This window comes from Mytilus edulis, chromosome 5, assembly GCF_963676685.1.
Source record: "Mytilus edulis chromosome 5, xbMytEdul2.2, whole genome shotgun sequence".
NCBI lineage: Eukaryota > Metazoa > Mollusca > Bivalvia > Mytilida > Mytilidae > Mytilus > Mytilus edulis.
Window position 1 is genome coordinate 5208195 of NC_092348.1, and position 15445 is coordinate 5223639.

General features: G+C 32.7%; 1 protein-coding gene across 1 annotated transcript in view; it reads left to right on the forward strand.

Annotated features, from left to right (window-relative positions):
- Positions 1 to 2516: 2516 nt before the first annotated feature.
- The window catches only part of LOC139525343 (E3 ubiquitin-protein ligase rnf213-alpha-like), a 163452-nt gene continuing 150523 nt past the window's right edge, over positions 2517 to 15445 (forward strand). The window contains exons 1-8 of the mRNA XM_071320553.1: positions 2517 to 2636; positions 5006 to 5212; positions 5809 to 5955; positions 6783 to 7361; positions 8781 to 8885; positions 10348 to 10626; positions 11404 to 11631; positions 14571 to 14846. Coding sequence (XP_071176654.1) covers positions 6788 to 7361; positions 8781 to 8885; positions 10348 to 10626; positions 11404 to 11631; positions 14571 to 14846 — 1462 coding nt within the window. The 5' untranslated portion in view covers positions 2517 to 2636; positions 5006 to 5212; positions 5809 to 5955; positions 6783 to 6787. The remainder of the gene's footprint in view (positions 2637 to 5005; positions 5213 to 5808; positions 5956 to 6782; positions 7362 to 8780; positions 8886 to 10347; positions 10627 to 11403; positions 11632 to 14570; positions 14847 to 15445) is intronic.

The following is a 15445-nucleotide window of genomic DNA, read 5'->3' on the forward strand; positions in this document are numbered from 1 at the left end:
GCTTTACCTGTGACCACTGCTTAACATCTGCTTGGTTTGTGTCAGTCCTTTATCTTGGTTACTGCTTAATATCAACTTGGTCAGTGCTTGTTAAACTATTTTGTCTGAGTCACTTCTTTGCTTGTATCAAATGGCTTTATTATGCTTCGCCTTCTAGACATGCTTCACCTTGTATATAGCCAATGATTCTCCCTGAAGCCACTGCTTCTTCAGTGGCTATTTTACCATAACACTTGGTTCCTTATTCAGGAACACTGCTTATAATTCTTATTCAGAACTATATTTAAGTTCATCTTTAGTCTGTATCTGTAGTATCCAACTGGTCGTCTTGAATTCTAAACTCAGAACTAGTTATAAACTGTGAAAACCTTGGTTTATATACTAAATTGTAGATTCGTCCATACAATAGACTGGTCCAAAATGTCATTATCCCTAAAACGTTTTACAACACATGTATAGTCATTCGACATGTCTACCTGTTTGTATGGGTTCACTTGTCTGTCTACATGTTCATCAGTCTGTCTACATTTCCACCAGTCATTCGATCTCAGCACACAACAGCCGATCTATCATATGTGTCCACCAGCCTCTGTATTATGTGTTCACTGGTCCTGTATGTGCCCACTGGTCTTTATGTGTCCACTTTGTCTAAGACAGTATGACGTTAAACTTCTAATTTCGCTTTTGAAACAAAGCCATGTAGTCGGATAAGTTAACTGCTTAGAAGTATAAAAGTTCTAAAATCTTCTATCATAATCAAAATAATTATATCATGCCATGCTCTATGATAATTTTACCATGGGCAGGATTATATTTATGAATAGAATGGTACAAAATGTATTCATGAATGTTTCATTACCATACAAGGTAGCCTGTAGCCAAGACTTAGAAGCATTTAAGTCTGGTGCAAAACAACATATATATTACTAGATCATAATTATGTTTTATCTATATCAGGGCCGTAACTAGCCTCTTCAAATAGTGAGGCAAAATATTGCCGAGCGGAGCGAGGAGAAAATAATTTGGCGAGGGGACTGGGGGCCGCTCAAGGCCCCCAGAAGCTCTGGGGAAAATAACGCAAAATCGTGCATTCTGGGCGTTTCACGGACTCTTTCTGACATTGAAACGCAATTAATTTTTAGATTTTTTTCGACAATATTCTGGTCTGAAAGCAAAAACATAGATTCATTATAATTTAAGACTTTAAGGTTTTATGGACAACATTAAAATACCGATATGTAGGACAAAGCAAAATTCGTAATTCTCATAATCATTAATGCCGAATCTGTCTGTCTGTTTTAGTCTTGTATTGTGCTTAAACTTTGGTGATATTTTATGACTAGATTGAAATATAGTGACAGTGCAGTATTATGCTTTAAATACTAGTACTGCTTAAGTCGACACTATAGGGACCATCTTGACCCTGTTTTACGGTATTAATGATTCTTTTATTGTTGAAGACCCTCCAGCAACTTTGACCAAATGATTGATCATTAGTATTTTTTATGCATTGACTTTGTGTGCGATTAAGTTTCGTGCACATTTACTCCATATTCCTTTATTTTCTGTAAAAGGGTCTGAAGATGACTTAATGCAAGTTTAACCCATCAATGGAAATGGTCATATGGCAATACATTATTGTTTTTTTTTCAAATTATTTGATACCGGAAAATTGGTGACCTTACTTTTGTTTAAACCATGTCAGCTATCTAGTTTTATCAACAGAAGCCAGTTGTAAATTCTTTGATATCAAATTCAATTCTCCATGCAGAAACGACCATTTTTTTCTGTGTCTTGTATATTCTTAAAATATTTTCTCGCACAATATCTGGACATCGGTGGGCATGCAACATTGCAAAACCACACGTTTACAAATGAAAATCAACACTCAGACTATTGTCATAGAGAGAGACAATAAATGAGCAAAAGACAAACCCGGGACACAGAAGTTCAAACAATAGACCATCAACTCTGAAAACTAAAAGTAAAAAAGAAACATAGATCACGAAAAACATGCAGGGGCGACACCAGAGAGTGAAGTGAACTTGCTTCTTGTTAGACACTTTCCGTGAAAACAATTTGATATTAAGACAATCTTTTGTTTCTTTTTTTTTTTAAATTTCTAACATGAGGCATTTGCCTCATTTGCCTCAATGTAGTTACGGCCCTGTATATATAAAAAATTATAAAAAAAAACGTTTTTGAAATTATTGTAAATATGTACAGATTTTAAGTTGCCCCCCCCCCTAAATATAGCCTTCTTATAATCTTCAACATATTGAAGATAAGACTGAGTATTATGTAGATAGATAGATGAATGAAAAAACAAGCCGATCGATTTTTGTCGATTTTTGATATGTTGTTTAGACATAACTTATTATTCAAATTGCACAAAAATTTCTTTTGTTGCAATTTGTTTGACGTTAAACTTTTAACTAGACTATTATTTGAATTTCCTAATCGAGGTGACATTATAGACGGTCCGATATAACTTTATAAAATATGTGGGGCGAGTTGTCCTATGTGTTTGACAACAAAAGTGAAAGTAGAAATGCATTTTTGGAAATCGTTCTTTTTTAAAATATCTTATCTTAATGTCAGCCATTTAGAATTTCCCCAAAAAATTGTCATGGCAGGTAAAAACAGTTTAGCAAATCATAACTTATTTCTAATGTGTTATTTTATCTCATAGTCAGTATACAAATCCTTGATTTCTGCAACAACAACAAAAATCGCATACCAAAATGTTAGATGTAAAACACCACACAAATACACTGTACACATACATATCTATTTCTTAGGCTGTGACAACATCAAGTGCATTCAATTTTTTGTTTGTTCTTTTGATAGGAGAATTAAATCTACTTGTATTGAATGAAGATCACAGACCACAATCAGAAAAAAAAGTTTTTCGAGTTAGAAAGCTTTGTTAGCCCATAGATAGGATGTCTCTGGGTGTTTTATTTGGAGCCATGATGCTCAAACTTTAACAGTCAAACTTCAATCTGAGATCATCTGAATCCAGCTTATAAGTCTCTAATGATACATTTTGATTTTAGGGGAGAAAAAGGGGGGTACTGTTTTATTAGGGATGCTAAGACAACTGTAATAAATTATCATGTCCTTCAGATGAGTTGTTATTTTTTATAGACCATTAGCTTGAAAATGAGTTCATGGACCTATCTTAAATAAAGGTCATTTGGCTTAATTATGTGTGAAGATTATTCATATAAAAAACATTGGCGGATCCAGGGGGGGGTTCTGGGGGTTGGAACCCCTACTTTTTTTTGGCCGATCAATGCATTTGGATGGGGACATATAGTTGGAACCCCCCTTTGTCCTGGGTTGGGAACCCCCCCTTTTTAAAATGGCTGAAAAATATGCGGAACCCAGTGTCTTGCCTACTTTCATTTGACTTTATGAATCTAATAAATGTTTTAAGAACTTTAACTGTATGTAATGTTAACTGGAAGAAAAACTAAGTCCAATTATCAGTAAAAAAATTGTCAGGGTTCCGCAGAACAAAGTGTCTCGCCTACTTTTGCTGCTAATCGCAGGCTAAATGAGGAAAAAAAAATATTCCTCTCAATACTATTTTTTGATTGTAAAAAGGTTCTGTCCAAGTTTGGTACAAATCCGCAATAGTTACTAAAATTTTAAAAACTTTAACCACAGAGTGAATGTAATCTTAACTGGCAGAAAAACTAAGTCCATTTATAAGTAACAAACGGATAAACAGGATTTTTTTTTTTACACTTATATTTGAATACTATCTTATGATCATAAACAAGGTTCTGTCCAAGTTTGGTAGAAATCAAGGATAGTTTAAGAAAATTATTAAGATTTCAAAAACTTTAACCACAGAGTGAATATTTGTGGACAACGCTGACAATGAACACAACGATGCAGACGACGGAATGTAGGATTGCTAAAGTAGAAGGCTTGACAAAAAAAAGATGTGGTATGATTGCCAAACCCATACATTTATCATTTACAAAAAGTCTATAAAAAATGATAGTGCTTGGATAATCACAAAACATACATAAATCAAGAACGCATCCTGAGTTTGTCCAAATTTAGGCAAATTGACAACTTGTGAAAATTGAATTAGACTTATTTAGGGAGGGGGAGGGGGGAAAGGGGGGGGGGGGTGTGCTTGCTGACATTTCAAATTTTCAAATTTCTACATGTAATTCTTAGTATGTTTATTGTATATTAAGGTTAACTTATGTTTCACTATAATTTTCAATGTTTTCTGATTCTTCAGGAGTCTAATTATCAAAACTCAAATGACAGACAACATATTTTAAAAATTAATAAGACAAAACAAACCACAAATACCACAGGGCAAAACAAAAACCAAGATAATAAGGTAAACTCAGATGTTTGAGTTTGGTCATATATTCTTGGTCCAATACAATAGCTGTACAGTAATTATTCTTGGTCCAATACAATAGCTGTACAGTAATTATTCTTGGTCCAATACAATAGCTGTACAGTAATTATTCTTGGTCCAATACAATAGCTGTACAGTAATTATTCTTGGTCCAATACAATAGCTGTACAGTAATTATTCTTGGTCCAATACAATAGCTGTACAGTAATTATTCTTGGTCCAATACAATAGCTGTACAGTAATTATTCTTGGTCCAATACAATAGCTGTACAGTAATTATTATTGTCCAATACCAACTTTCATGGATTTCATGGGTATACTGGTAACTACAAATTCAAATTTCTATGCAATGTATGGTAGTACAAATGTTTTAAAGGTTCCAACACAAATTTAGGAAAATCCATGAAATCAAATGTTCACAAAAATACAGTTTCATGAACATTTGCACATGTTCCTATGAAAATAAATGGATTCACATTGGTTACACATTCCTTATTGCTCTACACAAAAATGAAATAACATTTTAATGAATCATATGATGACATTCATATAATATATTTGGTATTTATTTTTGAATAATTACAACAGTTTTATAATTTTTTCATTCAGTCTAAGACCAGATAACCAAGTGTATTTTGTTTACATTGTGGATATGATGTATTAGATTGTATGTGCATGGAGAGTTCATAAACAACATGCTCAAACTAGATGAAATGATCTGTGCAGGGAAAAATGAAGAAGGAAATCCTTGCAAACGACAGCTGGCAAAAGATATGAAGTTTTGTCCAGAATGTGGTACACCAGTCAAAAAAAAAGGTAAGTGGTCAATATTGTTTATTTTTATTTAAAGCATGATAATCCTGTTTATTTATATACTGACCTACATTGTAATAGAATAAACTGATTTGAATAAATACAAAAATATTTTGTGGGAGATGGCTTGCAAATGGTCAACAGTGGCAGATCCAGAACTTTTCCAAAGGGGGGGGGGGCGACTGACGTAAGGGGGGGCCGCTCCAGTCATGCTTCAATGATTCCCTATATAATCAACCAAATTTTTCCCATGAAAGGGGGGCCTGGGCCCCCCAGGGCCCCCCTGTATCCGCCTATGGTCAAATCCACAAGTTGTTGGATACTTTTTAGTTTGCATTGATAATTTCTAGTCATCTTTTTCTTCTTTTCTGTTGAGTGTAGAATATCCACAAAAACTTATATAATTTAAATAACTTAAATAGGATCCATGCAAATTTCAATTTCCTTTCAATACTGTAAGCCACCTTAATTTTCGCAGATTCTTTATTCTTATTAAACTTTTTATTGTCTCTTCTGAAAAAGCATACATAGATTTAGTTGTACTACAGCATTATACTAATTAACCTACAGAAGTACAGAATATTCCTTTTTTTACACAGTTACAGGTGACCAGAGTGACCAGAGTGTATCTGGAGCCAGTCCATAGTTACCAGGACAGACTACTGAAGACTTGCAGGCAAATGATTCAAGTGACGATGAAGACAATGGTCAGGGGGGTGCTGGTGACCATAACAGTACAAGGTCAGGTAATTCTGGTACCAATAGCACAATTAAATGACCACTGATTATACTGATTGTGTAGAAAGTGTTCCATGATGAAATTGACATTGCACAACATATAGCTGTGTTACTATATTTAGGAAATAAACACAACTAGTTGCATAGATATAGGAAGATTTGGTATGAGTGCCAATGAGACAACTCTCCATCCAAATAAAAATTTATTAAAGTAAACCATTATAGGTCAAGGTACAGCCTTCAACATTGAGCCTTGGCTTTCACCGAATAGCAAGCAGTATAAAAAATTATGTTGCTTTGTAAACTAGAATTATTACAAGTATCAAAATATCTTATGTATTCTCTTTCAAGTACACAAGTACTTTAGTTTTGAGATGTTAAGTTAGAAATTGTTTTCAAGTGACATCAAATATAAAATTAAGAAGATGTGGTATGATAGGCAATGAGACAACATTTCACAAGAAACCAAACAACACAGAATAGTATCAATTTTAGTTGAAATGATAGGTCATTTTTTGAGTGGGAGATTGCTTTTGTCCACTGACTGTATATTCAAAGTTATCCCTGCAGCAATGTATACCCAAGTACTACCAAACAATGGAAAATAATGCTGAAAATCCTTTCACATAAACACAATCGTCTCTTTCATTGACTTTAATATGCACTGACATAACCTGACCTATATGTCAGCTCATGGGATACTTCAGCAGGATTAAATTTGTAAAATAGGAATTTTGTGCCATTTACACAATTTCTTGACAATGGTTGATTTTTAATTGACTGCACAATAGAAAGAATTACAGTCAATTTACTGATTTAACCTTGTTTTTGTCAGGTCTAATGGTAACATCTGACCAGACTATGTATGCCAGATGTAGATTTGTACTGGATGATGTGTTGACTAGGATAATGAGAGAGTACATGGAACAGTCTGCATTACCTCACACATCAATAGAACGTTCCATTATGAAATATAAATCTTTTAAGGATCGCCTTTCTCAAAAAGAATTGTCCATTATACAGACTTTGCCAACAGAAGGATTCAAACATTTTGAGATTAGTTTAATGTACAAAATAGCCAGAAATAAAAGTTTTTCCATGATTATTCCAGACAAACCAACAAGAAATTGGGGATCTGACCCTCAACCTAATGAAACAACAATTGGAGACAATATGGAACGTATACGAATATGTAGAAATAAATTTTCACACATGGCCTATCCATCATTACAAGAAAAAGAGTTTAATAATTTGTTTACCGACTTTCTAGACATTGCAAAAAGGGCCAAAGAACATCTACAACCTAAAACTGAAAACTTTGAAGATAGTATATTGCGATACAAAACCTGTTCTCTGGATAAAGATATGGAAGAAAAGTTAAAAAAGTATATACAGCAAATCAAAGGCTTAAAAAGTATGTAGTAATAGAAATACATATTAAGAACATTTTGAGATTTTTGTCTTGCCTGCCACAAAAGTTGAAAATGTGAGACTTACAGATTACAATAAGGCGATGGTGTAAACTAATTTATTTCAGAAGGTACATGACCTGTAAGCTTCATACCTTGTATTCAGCTGCCTTATGTTATGAAGTTTCAGTCTGTCATATGTCGCTTGTCCTTGACCTTATTTTCATGGTTGAGAAAACGCTTGATTATCCTGGGTTTTTTGTCACATGAAATACTCTCTTATTATGAATTATAAGATAATTGATGTTGACCACATTTTCATGGTTCATTGGTCAAATTTAAGTTTTTGTGATTCGGTCTCTTTCTCAAACACTATAAGCAATAAATCAGAAGTATTTGGTGTTAGGAATGATTGTTAGATGTACATGTCTTAGACCCTCCAACTTTCCTGATTTAGAGGTCCATCTTTAAGGTCTACCACATAGCATTCATTAACTAAACTATTACCTGTATTTTTTAGAACCTAAAAAGTAACTTTTGATACTTTTCATGATTGACTGCTTAATACAGACATTATACGGGTTTGACTATACTTTTGTTCAAGCAAATGATGAAACCATGAAATTAAGTACTTCAAAATAGCTAATTTTTGTCAGACCTCAAGGACTGTCGGACAGAGTTCATCTGACCTTGGCCAAGTTTTCAAGGTTCAGTGGTCACTGTTTTTTTTTCATTGTGAAATCTGTTTCTCAAATGCTATAAGTAATAGGTTAATATTATTAGGTGTATATCTATCAGAGTATAGCTGACCTTGACGTCATTTTCATGCCTCATTGGTCAAGGTTAGGTTTGCTTGGTAAGATCTGTTTCTAAGGTACTTTATTGATAGGGTCAATTATCTTTTGTATATGCAATGAAGATAGATGGTGTACATTTTCTGTCAGTACTTGGGCTTCCTCCACCAATCAAAACTGACCACCATGAATCTACAGAATATTGCTGAAAGTGGCAGTAACAAAAATCAATCAATCAATACATGTCAATATGGCAGATTCATCTTTTATGGTTCATTGGTCACTGTTATGTTAACATGGTATAGCCTTATCTCAAATGTTAGTATGCTGTTACTTATGACGTTTAATATTGACAAATTTTACTTGTACTGTTCAGGAGTTATGATTGATTTTTCAATGGCACTTTATGTGTTCTCCCTGTTATAAATTGTTCAACCAATGTTTTTTACATAATATGTTAATACTGAGGACAACAAAGAGTTCTTTTATTGATTGATGTTTTTCACTATTAGGAGTTATGATTCTTGATAGATAGGTGGAAAATGTCAAAAAAGCCTTAGAGTGTCTTCAAAATACAGAAAATCTAGTTTGCTGTCAATTTAACTGCTGATTTCTTATCTCTTTTTCCAGAACTGTTAGATACTCATCTGAAGCCAAACTTGAAACTTAAACTTTACATGGATCAGTCAACTCAGACTGCTGTTGAAGACATACGCCATAAGGGTACAGCTGAAGGTAATTGAAACAAAGGGATACAGTGTATTTCCCAAGATGAGGAACAGCATTTACTTTCCTGTTTTTCATTTACTTATATATGCAAAATAAACTACATAAGAAATGTATGTAGGTGCTAATATTGGCAGTTCGAAAGAAGCATGCATTTTCGTTTAGGTACTTTTTGTTTGTTGAACTAATAGGAGAAAAAAAGAAATATCCGTATAAAAACAGAACTGAAATACAGAAATTACTTAAATGTTACAATAGTTTAGTTTAAGTACAGCTTATTTGAAAAAAAATAACAAAATATATAGGTCACAGATGAGTTAAGGGTGCAATCAACAGTTTTTTTCTATGATGTCATATTTTGAGGGATCATGCATAAGTGACCCTTAGTGGTGGACTGATTGATAAAGATACTTGTATAAAACTAGATATCACTGGAATCAGAATGTTCTCTAGTTTATAATGAAATAAATATAAAGTGTACTTTTATCATTTAAAAAAAAATCCATCCAAAGAACATGGGGAAAAAATGCCTAATTTGAACATAAAAAACCTGAAATCAGGTCATGTTCATACCCATAAAGACATGATACGTGCACATTTTACAGAATCAAAACTGCATGAAATTTATAGGTTTTTACCAGGCCTTTCAAAAAAATCTTGTTTCAGGGTACGGTCTCCTGCTCCGAAAAGAGCTACAGTGGCTGCAAATAAGTTTTCATTTTTCACTGACTAAAAAACAGGATGTTTACTGTGTTGTCTCCCCTCAAAACATGTATATTTAATGTAATTTTTAAAATTATTTCAATCATTCAACCTGTTTTAATTGAAAGCTAATTAACTAATTTTGACAATCAAATACAAAAAACATGATACTTTTTCACCAATTAAGTAAATAAACAGGGGTTTCCCTCCATGGTTATTTTTAGTCGGGGAATAACCCCTAGTTTTTTTTTTATATGAAACTGTTAATAGCACCCGAAAAAAGATATTTCAATTTTTTTCACCAAAGGGAGATAATTTGGAGCTTTTTCAATGATATAAACATTTTTAAAGTCGTATGGGGCCAAAACAAATGGATTTTTTTGGTTGATTTTTGTACCATATTATAAAGTTACAACTAATAGTGTAATAAATAAAATTTGTAAGAAAAAAAAATGTTTAAATTTTTGCTGAATTTTTTGTACCCTCGAGCCTCCTTAACTTCTAAATATGTTAGAATACATGCAGTTTAAGTAAGGAATATTTAAAAGCATTTAAAGAGCCGTAGGATGTCAGGTTTGAAAATGTAAAAAAGATTCATATACACCGTGTACAAAGAAACAAGTATATTTGTAACTACACTGGGAAAAAACAAACCCAACTTTGAAAATATGAACATCATTGAAAAATTCAAATGAAATTTGTCTTTCTTCAAGGTTTAATACATCATGATTCTCATATTATCTGTGTAAATGTTGTCTTTTTATTACAGGAGTGATGAAGTCTACCATAACAGTTACTGGTATAGAACATGCACAAGAGAAGGCAGAGTTATTGAACTCACGTAAAAGTGAATTGGCAACTGAATCAATTGTATTCAACTATGCTGATGAAGGTTGTCTACTGATATATGTGGACATAACTACCAGTTTGTTCCAAGACCAGAATTTACTGTGCAGACAGATAAAACAGTTTATTCAACTTGTGTTTGAAGTTGCTGATCTGCAATGCTCAACAGGAGAATGCAATGCTTTCCTTTCTATACTGGAAGGTTTGTTTCAATTATAAAAAGATTTAAGTATTGCATGCAGCAAATATTGGAAAATTTGACAAAAAAGGATGCCGATTCAGTATCATATATCAAGGAGTAATACCACCATTGTTTCCCCCTTTTCGTCTGTTAAATTTGCACTTTTTTTTGAAAAATTGTGCAGAATTCTTAATGTTTCGAATAAATTTTATACTGTCCAGTACTATAGTAAAAATTTCACATTCATTGCATATAAAAAAATAAAAAATAACCATTACTGGAAGTTAACCAATCAAATTTCCACCCTTACTTTCCCTGTGTACAAGCTTTAGTAACCATGTAACCTCAAATTATAAAATTTTCTATAGAAGCACCAAATAAAAACAATGGTGCGTTGAAACATCCTAGATAAATGTTCATGACTCAGAATTTTTTTGCTGTAACTGTCAAATTCAAGGGAATATTTTTTACAACCCTTTTTCGTATGCAACTGGATGTGACATACTATGATTTGATGGTACAAGACCTGAAGGGTAGAAGATCTTGAGAATTCTAATCTTGTTTACAGTTTATGATCTGAATTTTTTTTTAATTACTTATAAAATTAATATTTTTAGGGGCGATTAGGGGGGGGGGGGGATGGGAAGAAAGGAAAACTCTTTTTTTTCTATCTTAAATCACAAAAATAACATTTGATTGGTAGTGGATAAAGAAGAACTATTTTGTTATTGCTTAATAGTGAAGTCGAACTATATACATGTCTGAATTATTTACATTAAAATCTGTTTTCTTGTACAGAGAATTATGACACAGCATCAGAAGGAGACAACTCTAGTTTTGATGAACCCTGCAGTAGTACCAACAACCTTGTCTTACATGTGGAAGTAAAGGAAGAAGCAATGATGACTGATGAGCTACTTTCACAAAATGTCCATGACTTTCTTGGAAATGTTGTAACCAAAATGAACGGTACACCAATCACTCAAGGAGAAGAAATTACAGCTATTATAGGAGTTGAGGAAACAGGTAAAATATTTGTGGTATGCAGCCTTATACTGCCTGAAGCATGTATTATAGGGGCCTGGGTGGCCAATTGGTTTAGGTAGCTCATGTAAAGTAGACACTAGCTTAACACTGAGGTTTTGAGTTCAAATCCCTCACGTGGGAGACGTGTTTAACTCCAATCTTTATTGACTAGGATTGCTAGTTGTGTTGCCACAGGTCTGTGGTTCGTTCCTGTTATTCAGGCTTATCCACCATCAAAAACTGGTTGCAACCATACAGCTAATATTGCTGAAAGTGGCATTAAACACAAACAATCAATCTATAAATTTGTACCTTGATATCTTAAAGACAAATGAACCACTTTCTTGAAATTTTAATGTTATTGAAATTATTAAACCAACTCATCGAATATACTGAACTATGTTCTCTATGCACGTTTTTATATGCTCATTTTCAAGACGTATTATGGTATACTGTTGACCATCTGTCTGTCCGTCTGTCTGTCCTTCCGTAGTCAACATGTTGGACATTAACTCAAAACTGCTTTAACCAATATGCATGAAACTTTGGTGACATGAGCTCTCTTTCAAATTTTATGAATTTTTTATTTTACTTTTCCGAGTTATGGGGTTTTATTCATTAAAAAAGGGGGGATTTTCCAGTTTTGGTACGATGACTCAAAAATGCTTTCAGCAGTTTTCATGAAACTTTGATGAATTATTTATAGCTATTGATGTAATCTCCCTATTGATTTTCATAAATTTCAAATATAACATTGAGAACAAATTGATCTTTATTTGTTTATAGTTTGACAACAGATTTACTAAGTATTGCGCAACAGCACAGTGTATTGCACAACAGCAAGAAATCTTTAATTGAATATAAATTCAATTCATGTAACCAATTTCAAGTTCTTTGACTGCATTTATTCAAAAACCTATAATTTTGATAGTATAAAGGATTTTCTTTTACAAGAAAGTTCATGAACACTTGTTTTATAGTAAAACTAAGCCATTCAACTGCAGAATATAATACAAATTCTAATATGACCTGCTTCTTTCGCTTTGTGAATAAACCCATGCTCTAAATCAAATAAAATTTGTTTGCACATACCTATATTGACTACTGCAGAATAATGAATTTTATCAAATTGGCATGCACTTTATAATATATTTCATTAACTTAAAACACTTCCAAACTCATAAATTATGCACATGTTGCTACAAATTCATTTATTATGACTGTAATGTGTTGCAATTCAAAATTGATATATTTGACCTAGATACGACAGTCGTACATGCTGGCTGTTCTAAACTCCTCCCTCTAAAAAATCACATTGCAAGTCGTTTGCTTATTTCCAAACAAAAAGGGGAGGTTCATGGAAGAGCCTTCACAAATGCTCTGCACTTGTACACATTGGACATAGAAATTACCTTAATTGTCCTAATCAGAATCGAAAAATTTGATGCAAGCTTTATTGTAGTTTTACCATGGGTAGGCATTATATTAGTGTTATTTTAGCCCTCACTATCGCTCCGGAATCGCTCGGGCAAAAATATCAAGAATATAATGCCTACCCATGTTAAAACTACAATAAGTATAGCTTGCATCCATTATTTCTTAATTATAAGTTTCATTGAAATTGACTAAGGTTTTATACAAGGCAAGGAACCACTGATCTGGACCAATTCAGGAAGAACATATCAGAAAGTACATTTGTAGTACATAATTAAAGCACAATAGTTAATTGTCATATCTGTAACTTTAAAAATGTGTAAGGTATTATGTTAATTCTGGTTTTAAATGAGGCCAAGACCTGGGATCACTGTTGAACCGTTGTTTAATGATTGTTTTGTACGACTGCGATATTGTGGTCAGTCTTGCAGGTATATATGTTGGCAGCCTGATCCAGTTGTGTCCTTTCAAAAACTTATGAATTTTTCAACAAATGCTTTTAAAATTAGGAAATGTTTTTAATAGTAGCAAAAAAAAAGAGGTTTAGTTAGATATACGTGAATTTCACTTTTGTCATTTAGGAATAATGGACCTTGATTTATTTGAAAATGGCATCTCCAAATTGCTTTAATAATGACACTTATAATTGAAACATAAACCTGATTTTCTGTCATTTTGATGGTCTCTTTTTTTCTAATCAAATATTTTAAGCTTGTTTGCCTGTATGTAATTTCACAGTTTTACTAATACTTTAAACATATGGATCTGAACAAACTTTATTGAATGTTTTTAATGAAGATAGCCATTCAGGATTAAGTAATGTTCACATATTACATTGTTATAATAAAGATGGAGAACCTGTTCTTTCTTTCTTCTTTTCTATCTTTTCCTTGGAGACCTTCACTAATAAACTAAAACTGAGATCAAATCTTTTAACTTTATGCAGATTCATGTGGACAAAAATGAATAATGTCCAAACTATTAGTTGGAGTTTGATTAAGTTTTGATGCCCCACCTCTGGTTTTTGGTTGTGCATCAGTTTGTTTTTTCATTTGTTCTTTCGTCCGTCTGTCCTGCTTCAAGTTTTTGGTTAAGGTTGTTTTTTTAATGAAGTTGAAGACCAATCAACTTAAAATTTAGTACACATGTTCCCTATATCAGATATGATCTTTCTAATTGTAATGTCAAATTAAGAGTTTTGAATTTCACTGTCCACTGAACTTAGAAAAGGATAGTGCAAGTACTAGAGACGCATTCTTGTTGTCTTGTGAGTTGATATATGAATACCAGGGAACACAAAAAAAAAGTTTTATTCTTTGCAGATTCATTTTCATTATAAAGATAAGTTTTGAATTCCATAAGGACTAGCTGCTTTTTAACAGAGTTTTTTTAATGAGGATATGATGAAATATTTTGCCAGTATTGATAAGAAAATGTTTCAAGATTGCAGTTACTGATCTTACAGGTTTTCTATCCCTTATATTTAGTTGCATGTTTACACACAGGTGAAAATAAGATTAAAGTGGAATCAAGTCAACAGACAGATAGCTTTAAAGAAGATAAATTTGATGAAGATACAAAAAAGAATGAAAATTTCGAAACACGTAAACAATACAAAGATGATGTAACAAGAAAATTTTCAAATGAAAAAGAAGTAAAAGACGAGGGAGAGACAAACTCTGCAACGGATTGTTCTGGCAGTGAGTTGTCTAGCAGTGGTACTGAAAACGTTCCTATTGGTCAATACAAAAGGAAACAGTATAAAGATGGACATCAGAAAAGTATGAAATTGTTTGTTTTGAGATTGTGACACAGTGATGACTGCTGTACCCATATTTTGACTATTTTACCTATTATGTCAGTTTTGTTCACGCATCGTTGTAAATATAATGGAATTTGATGTGACTGTGATACAAGTGAGAGGTTTAGCGCTATAAAACCAGGTTCAATCCACCATTTTCTACATTTGAAAATGCCTGTACCAAGTCAGGAATTTGACAGTTGTTGTCCATTCATTTGATGGGTTTTATCATTTGATTTTGTCATTTGATTCGGAACTTTCCGTTTTGAATTTTCCTCGTAGTTCAGTATTTTTGTGATTTTACTTTTTGCAACCATCAATAGCTTTTTAATACATGATTTTCACCAGTTTTCAACAGCATCAAGTCTTGTTTCCTTTCATATTTTCAAAAATTCAAACCATTGATTTTATACTCAATACTAACTGGTTATCCAAGATGGCTGCTGTTGGAAGAACATGTAAAGGACTTCCTCTGTCAAGTTTTCATTATTATGCTCAAACAAAGCAATCTAGAAAAAAAATGTTCTTTTGATTTAAATTTAAACAATGAAGAAGGCAAATTTCAGTAGTTTAAATGAC